The sequence below is a fragment of the Neltuma alba genome, unplaced genomic scaffold (genome assembly GCF_004799145.2).
Source record: "Neltuma alba isolate B1F8T4 unplaced genomic scaffold, ASM479914v2 tig00012158_pilon, whole genome shotgun sequence".
Classification (NCBI taxonomy): Eukaryota; Viridiplantae; Streptophyta; class Magnoliopsida; order Fabales; family Fabaceae; genus Neltuma; species Neltuma alba.
In genome coordinates this window covers 916-9769 of record NW_021636706.1, presented here as the reverse complement: position 1 = coordinate 9769, position 8854 = coordinate 916, and the positions used below count along the sequence as shown (strand labels likewise).

General features: G+C 35.3%; 1 protein-coding gene and 1 non-coding gene across 2 annotated transcripts; both read left to right on the top strand.

The window, feature by feature from the left end:
* Positions 1-3072: 3072 nt before the first annotated feature.
* LOC114723862 (scarecrow-like protein 13) lies at positions 3073-6432 on the top strand. The gene is made up of 2 exons (XM_028910104.1): positions 3073-3174; positions 4255-6432. Exon 2 carries the CDS (start codon positions 4490-4492, stop codon positions 6164-6166), a length of 1677 nt encoding a protein of 558 aa, XP_028765937.1. The 5' UTR covers positions 3073-3174; positions 4255-4489; the 3' UTR covers positions 6167-6432.
* Positions 6433-7936: 1504 nt separating this feature from the next.
* LOC114723863 (small nucleolar RNA SNORD96 family) lies at positions 7937-8025 on the top strand. Its single transcript, XR_003738275.1, has one exon. It is a non-coding gene; the product is annotated as a small nucleolar RNA SNORD96 family (small nucleolar RNA).
* The last annotated feature ends 829 nt before the right edge of the window (positions 8026-8854 follow it).

The window sequence follows — 8854 nt, the reverse complement described above, 5'->3', positions numbered from 1 at the left end:
CTTAATCTAATCAAATTAGTTAAATAGGTCTTATATTAAGAACCAAAAGAGTAATAAGTAAGCAGTATAAATTTATTGTCATTGCATGCTTTCTAATTGTTAACAGACTGTTGGATGATTAATCATTTTCTTCTGATGTCATAGTAATTCTTCTTAACTGAGTTTGTGGTTAACAAATTGTGTCATTTAAATCTTAATGAGGGTTTTCTAGATTTTGTTATCATTATGTTGCCAAAAAAAAATACAAAAAAAAGTTTGACCAATAATTTAGAGGGTAATATCGTGTCTCCATATTAATTAAAAAAAAAAAAACCATCATGCACATGGAGGACGATAGTCTGCTACTTCTATAAACACGCCAATTAATGATGAAACAGTACGGCTGTGGTTGATAAGAATATCAGAGCATATCAAATAACAATAATAATAAAATTAATTGATTTTGATTAGTGTGGGAAGCTGACACTTGGTCAGATAAAAGAAAAAAAAGGCGACAAAACTAAAAATGTATGAGTATAAGCAGAAGACGAGTAGACAGAACGCTAGGCGACAAGTTTGAATTTGGTGTACATCATAATATGCCTAATACTTAAATATAAGTGTTAGTTTGATTTTTATTTTAATCGTAAATATAAAATTTTAATTTATTTTTTTATATTTATCTATTTTTTTTAAAAATAATCTTCATAATAATAATAGTTTTAATCAATACACTTGATTAACAAATATATTTTAAAAAAAACAATTGTTCCGCCCCACATGAAACTTGTGGTTGGTAGTGAAACACCTATTCTCCTGTTGAGACCTAATTCAATCTTCGTAGATTTCTCAACCAGATAACTAATTTAACTAGTTTTTTTAATCTACTTAAATTAATCAATTAACTCTTATACTACCTCTGGTCCTAATTATAAGACCCAGTTGACTTATTTGAGGAGATTAAGAAAGTAAGTTAAATTAATTATTTGTAATAAATAAGTGTTGTTATTCCTAAAATATCCTTGCTAATTAAGTATATTGGCTAGAGCTATCATTATTAGAAGGATTATCTTGGAAAAAAATACATAAATATAAGAGATAAAATGAATTGGGGTCTTATAATTAATTAGGACCAAATAAAAAGTCAAACAGGGTCTTATAATAAGGACCGGAGGTAGTATTAAGAACCAACAGCAATACTAGATGTTTATTGTCACGATAACAATATGAATCATTTAGATCTAATTAATTTAAACTGTTTAGATTGAAAAAATTAACTTTTTTGAAATTAAAATCTCTCAATTTTAATATCGTTTACATTATGTGTGCCTTTAAAAATATTGATTTAAACTTTGAGTCCAAAAAAAAAAAAATATTGATTTAAACCGTTGAATTTTAACCTGTGCCAGTGCTCATACTTAACCACCTCATGTTTCGACTCGGCTAAAAATTTTCTATTCCAAAACATTAGTGACATCGAAGTCGATCTTTCCAATAATGTTGCATAAGCCAATAACGCTACTTTATTCTCCTATCAAATTCATATTTTTATATTATATGTGAACATTGATTTAGAAATTCATTAAACTATTTGTACATTGCATCTTAAAAACTATTTATACATGAAACATGATGAATTTTGGAGTTGCAAGCAACGCAGTCTATATTTTAAACTTATATTAAATTAACATTACAGTCTCGTGAAAATATTCAATTGACTTAATCATTTATACTCTTAAAAGATACTTAGCTAATCTTAATAGATTAAAGACGTGGATTAAATTATTTATCTATGACAAATATGATATGATTTTTTTAAAATAGTCCTAAATAAAATTATACTATAGTTTTATTTATAATTCACTTTCAATAAGTTTCACTAGAGTTAAGATTTAAAACTCATTAATTCCATACAAAAATTTAGTATGTTTTCAACTCTGTCCCCTTTAAATATATACACATGATTTATCCAATTGGCCAATTTGGATATCATGCATAACATTTAATAAGGTTAAATAGGTAAATTTATATTTTAAAAAAGTTAATGGTATAGAATAATCATTCTCTCCATGTCTTATAAACAGAAGTAAAGAAGTATTAATTTATAAATTAAATAAATTAGTTTGAAGAAAATGATAAATATGATAGACAAAATAAATTAAAACACTATACTACTTTGGCTCATAATATAAGATTCAAATTGACTGATATGGAAATATTAAGAAATCTTAATAACTCAAATCCTTAATATAAGATCCAGTTGACTAAATTGAGAAAATTAGTAAACTATTTTTTTTTGGTGATAAACTATTTTGTTGTAACATATATATGTTATATAATCTATCTAAAATACTTATTCATATCATTAGATTATATATCAATTTATAAGTAAGGTAAATTAGTTTGGAGAAAAACTATAAATATAAATACTTTAAAAAAAGTTAGCAATTTTTTTAATTTTCTCAAATTAGTCAACCATATCTTATATTAAAGACCAGAGATAGTATTTTAAAATATTTATATTTATTTTTTTTAAACTAATCTAATTGATTTGTAAACTAACATATAATATAATAATATAAAAATATTTCAAAATCATCATGTAATGTACATCATAATTAAGTATTTTACTTGATTTCCTAGTATTTAGAATGAAATTCAACCTTCCAAGTACTTTCGATGCTGAACACATGAGGGAATGCCGGAGTAGTATTTAATTAAACATAGTGATTGATTTGGTTGGCCAAGGAACTCATAAAAACATTTAAATGTAAATTAGTTGATAATATGTGAATTGGTTTGTTTTATGAATTTGCCTGGAAAAAAAGACGCATATAATTTTGGTTGAAAGTCATTTACTCGGCAATAGAATATTCTAACTTGTACCACACACTCGGATTGGAGGAGCTGACTTGGAGTCGCTGTCTTATCAGCGCCGGGCACCCAAAGCAACAAAGTCAAGTGTCGCGTAGGGTCAAAGTTGTAATTAAGCCTAATTCGTTGGGCATTTGTCGCCGGTCTTTCACTCGGACAGCTCAAAATCATTTCATTATAAATCCACTCAAATTCATCGTTTCAGAACTCCAGTGACGGCTAACACAACTTCTTCTTCTCTCTCTCTTTCTCTCTCTGCTCTTCAAGCGCCTGTCCTCCGCACAATCGCTACACTGAACCTGACACTATACAGATTTTGAGGTGCGCCTTTCCAGAATTCCCTCTCTGTCTCCGTTTTTTTTTTCCCCACCTTCTGAAGTCGCTGGTTTTGTGAGCTGTGGCATGTATGATCTATTCTTCTGGACTTGTCTGATTTCTTGTTTTTCTTCTGGTGTGTACAAATCTGGATTTGCTTTGAAAAAATGAAATTTACTAATTTATTAGTTCATGTTCTAAAGAAGAGAGGTGGCTGGTCTAGCTGCTGTTGTTGTTTTTTCTTTGTTTTTGAAGTTTGAAAGCCTGCTTCATCTTCCTGGGGAAAGGCTTTCAAATGAAGATCCAACATCTTATTTCTATATCTCACAGTCTGCGAAGAAACCCGGAAGATGCTTGTGTTTCGTTTTGTTTTGAATTTGAGCCCTTTCCTTTATGAACAATTTCTGTTTTGGGTGTTTGTCACCTTGGTTTACGATTGGCATAAGCGGAAAATAAATCAAGAAATGTTTCTCTTTCCTTTTCAGCTTTGATAGCTGAAGACTCATTTATTTGACACAAAACTGTTTCTTTCTCTCTCTCCTAAAAAGTTGAAGAGTTACGTATTTGGTTGGTGGCTCCGGTTGATTTATATCTCTTTGGGATCTGTGATTGTACTCTTTTGATTTCCTAAAATTCCGCAATCGTCTTCTCCCGTTTTTGGTCCCCGGTTACTCTCTTCACAAGCCAGATGCTTTTAATTCTTGGAGAGCCATTCTGTTCTGTAATTACTTCTGGAGAATATGAGAAATGTAAACTTGAGTTTATTTTATTTCTGATCACTCGCTCTATACCTCTTTTCCGATCTCTCTAGTCTTTAGAATCTACCAGTTCTAAAAGTACGAAGCTTGCTGGTGATAAATTTTTGAGGGTTTAGGCTTTAAATCCGCGAGATATGAGGGAGTTCATTAGCGAGACTGTCATAGGATTCTCAATTCTTCATTTGTATGTCATGGTGGAATCTGCTTTTCTATGGCATCTGTGCAATTTTATTAGATCTTCTGTCAAGCTGGTCTAATTTTTAAATTTTCCCTTCTCTCCGTTCAATCCACGTGAAAGCTTTATTAATAGTTTATTCTTATTATGAAGATTGAGTCTCTTCAACACTCTCCTGGACGGTAGGTGCGAATAACTTCTGCCGACAAATGAAGCATCTTTCATCTTTTCAATACGCAGATTGATTAATCAGCGAAACTGCTTAAACTAGCTTTTCACATCTTCTAGACGAGTGATTTGAACAATTGACTTGTTGCGGACAACCTTCACCATCAGAGTTCAGAAGGTTGACTAGTCCTTTCCCAAGTAGAAAATCAACCTGTTTTAGATGCAAACAACTCAGAAACACCCGAGTTCAGTTGGTTTCCATCTGTATCACCAGCCGATGCAAGACACAGGCACATGCCATTTGTCTCATTGCCAGATTTTGCCAAGCAATTTATATAATGAAATCCCTGATGATAGCAGCCAGGGAACCACAGTTTCTTTTGAAAACTACAACCAGCAATACTTTACCCTTGAATCATCCCTACCGCCACCTCCTGGTCCCATAACCTGTGATTCCTCTTCCTTTGCTAGCAATTCATCTAATAGGAGTCCTTTTTCACCACAAGGTTCTCAGACTCAGTCGTCCCTTTCAGATCCGCACCAGTCCCAGGATAACACCTATGGATCACCAATCAGTGGGTGCTCTAGTGTTGATGGTGGTAATGAATTGAAGCACAGACTCAAGGAATTAGAGAATGAATTGTTGGGACCGGAGTCAGATATTGTTGACAGTTGTGATTACTGCCCCGACGGCGGCCACCAGCAAACATCTCCGATGTCTGGATGGAATTGGGACCAGATTGTAGAAATGATTCCTAAGCTTGACTTGAAAGAAGTCCTCATTGCTTGTGCACAAGCTGTGTCCAATGGCGATTTTCAAACCGCAGCAGGATTCATGGATAAAGTATTAGTGAAGATGGTGTCAGTTTCTGGGGATCCACTTCAGAGGTTGGGAGCTTACATGTTGGAGGGGCTTAAAGCGAGGGTGGTATCAACTGGGAGTGCCATCTACAAATCTCTGAAGTGTGAGCAAGAACAACCCCCAACGAGCAAAGAACTGTTAAATTACATGGGCATTCTCTTTAGGATTTGCCCATATTGGCAGTTTGCTTACACATCTGCAAATGCTGTCATCCTAGAAGCAATGCAAAGTGAACCCAGAATTCATATAATTGACTTCCAAATTGCACAGGGCACCCAGTGGAAGTTACTAATTCAGGCTCTTGCACAGCGGCCTGGTGGGCCCCCATGCATTCGGGTAACTGGTGTTGACGACTCCCAATCATTTCATGCTCGAGGTGGAGGGCTTCATATTGTAGGACAGCATTTGGAAAATCATGCCAAGTCTCTTGGAGTGCCGTTTGAGTTCCATAGTGCCGCCATGTCTGGCTGTGAGGTTCAACTTGAGAACCTAGGAGTTCAACCCGGGGAAGCGATTGCTGTGAATTTTCCTTATGTTCTGCATCACATGCCTGATGAGAGTGTTAGCACAGAGAACCACAGAGACAGGCTATTGAGATTGGTCAAGAGCTTGTCACCCAAAGTTATGACCCTTGTTGAGCAGGAATCCAACACCAACACTTCTCCCTTTCACCAAAGGTTTGCTGAGACACTAAATTACTATACAGCCATGTTTGAATCAATTGATGCGGGGAGCTCTAGCAGAGATGATAAGGAGCGGATTAGTGCAGAACAGCACTGTGTGGCTCGAGACATTGTCAACATGATAGCTTGTGAGGGGACAGAGAGGGTAGAGAGGCATGAACTTCTAGGAAAGTGGAGGTCAAGACTTTCCATGGCCGGTTTTAAACAACACCCGTTGAGTGCCTCTACTACGGCTGCAGTCAGAAACTTATTGAAGGGTTTCAAAGAAAAGTACCGTCTTGAATATAGAGATGGTGCTCTCTATCTGTTTTGGATGAACAGAGCTATGTCCACCTCTTCTGCTTGGTGGTGATTTTGACTGCTTCATTGGGACTTGTACATTTTCTCCTGTTTCTTTTCTCCCCTCTCTTTTGAGCTTTAGCATAAGTTAGTTGCATCAGCAGAATCTTCATAGGACTTACTCAAGGTTAATCTTTGATGCAACATTTGTTGTACTAATCTCAGAAGTTGCTGTAAATGTCAAATGCTAGAACGGTTAGTAAAAGAAACCTCCAATTTTAACTTCTTGTCACTCTTCATAGGCATTAATCCAAAAGGATATGGATATAAGGGGCTTAATCTACTGCTATTGGATCAATGCTACTTAATACTGCTGTTTGTTTTATTTATCGTTTTCTAATGATTACTTGATTGACATGACTCTTCAAGAAAAATTAAAGATGATAACGAAGTTCATCTTTGGTCATCTGAATTGCAGTCTTAAAACACGGATCAATTTTGAGAGATCCATGTGGACCACAACGTTGGATTAAAAACAAAAAATTCAAATCCCCACTCTTCACGGTTGTCATGTTCTTGGCCTGTTATTGATCCAATTTTGTCAGTATGCTTGAAATTAAATCATATCATTGCTGACTAAGCGGAATCAAATAACGCATAAAATTGTTCAAGAATTTTATGCAGGCAAATTCTATGAACAGATAAGTAAATAAGAAAAGACCTAGGTCTCCTGCATATTTAAAAATTGGGAAAAAATTGTAGGTACTAAGTTTAAATATTTCACCTACTAATTTTGTTTAAATTAGGATACATAGATTTGTGAAGCACTAATTTTATTATCACTAATTATTTACATTTATACTTATTTATAATTTAAGAAAGAAACTTTTAAGTTTATAAAAATAAATTTAAGAACCTAATTTTTTTAAAAAAATATTAAAGGGCCCAACTCTTAATTGGCCTAGGATAAATTCCTTGGAATTGGATGCACGCCAATGGGATCCTACGGGCTGAATTAATTTTTTTTTTTAACAATAATAAAATTTAAATTTATAAAACTATAAGGGTTAAAAATATGTGTATACAACTATATGGGCCTGCCCTTTCTGTGGTAACAATGGGCCCCCTCGATAAGCTGGACTGACCCAATGAGACACTTCCTTGTTTCTTCAAAAACCCTACTTAGGGTTTTTTCATGATCGGCCGCCGAATCACAATCGCACCTCCTTCAGTATAAATATTTGGGTATTCTCGGCGGTAATCATATTCTAGGGTATTACGGCATCCCAAAGCTAGCTTGTCCATTTCAGTTTCAGCTATTGAAAATTCTCCTCCCCGTCTCCTCCTTCTCGTCTGAGAAGTGACTGAGGTATACTTCTCGCTTTTCATGCATTTGTTTCTCTCTAATCTTCAGTCGATCCTTTGTTCTTCTTTTGCGACGGGGGAGTTGCTCAAATCCTTAACTTTATTTGGGGGCAAACGATCTTGTGTTTGCATATTCCCAAGTTAACGTCGCATACGAATGTTCGTCGACGTTGACGGATCTCTCACACGGGAGATTCTCCGTCGATATTGTCTCATATTCCATCGCCTTGTGGAGCAGCGTTGCTGCCATTACTTCTTGGGACTGGCCATGAGACATACATAGTATTTTTCCTTTTATTTTCTTGGTTCTTAATTCTGTTTTGCAATTCCGAGGTTCTGTTGACTTGTTCTTATACTTTGTTGGCCTGGTGACTGGTGTTGTCTTGCAATTTGTAGTCTCAGATTGGTAAATTTAATTCCATGCTCCTCCCTATTTGGGGGGCAAACTTTCTGTGTTGGCATGGTTCCAAAATATGTATAGCCAATGATGAAATCAATTATCAAAACACCATCTTTCGGGACTGAATGGCTTCTAAGCCTTGATGTTATTCTGCAATTCAGAGGCTATTTACTTTTAGAACCTTTCGTGTAATGTGTTTTCTTGGAGAGCTTGCACTTGTTATTATGCATCCAAATCCTAATAATCAACATCAACTTATCATTCAGCTAATTAGACATTGTGTCATGCAAACTAGGACAGAAAGCCTGTTTCTACACAACCGTGGATGCGTTCCCGTGCGTTCAAATGCCGTTTCTATTTTAATTTGCTTTCTAGTTCATCCTCAAGCTCCGTCCTTTCTCATGCTTATGAAACGTGAATTTTTGTTTTGTTAGGTGTTTACACTATTATGTTTGAAGATATAACGGTTGAGCCAGTGGGGACTTTTAGCTGCATCCAAATTTTCACAATAAAATGCATTTGCAATGCTGCACCAGAAGAACTGTTTCGAGAAACAGGATCCGGCGCAGCTTTGTAAATGCATTCGAATGTGAAGTTTTAAGATCATTCGTTTAGTAGCATGTATTCGATTGTGCTGCTGCTGGTCCGGAAGACCTTTCCTTATAAGGAGAACCTTGAGCCTTTCCTTTATAAGGAGGAGATTTCAATGGCACTAAGATGGTTTTGCATGGTTACACGAAGGTTTTGTGTGGAGGTAACATTGTTGCTGAATTTAGTCAGTACTTTCGTGTTGGTAAGGAATCTTGCACGCGGTTTCACTTATCTTAAATTTTGTTTTGGTTATGACTCTGTTTCTATGCTGTCATCGAACACCCCCCCCCCCCAAAAAAAAGTCATTTGACCCCTTGAAAATAGGTGCTGCAGTGACCAGCAAATTGAGGGAGACAATTACTGTAGCTTCTTGTTTAGACCTTTCTTCTATTGGTGAAGGAATCG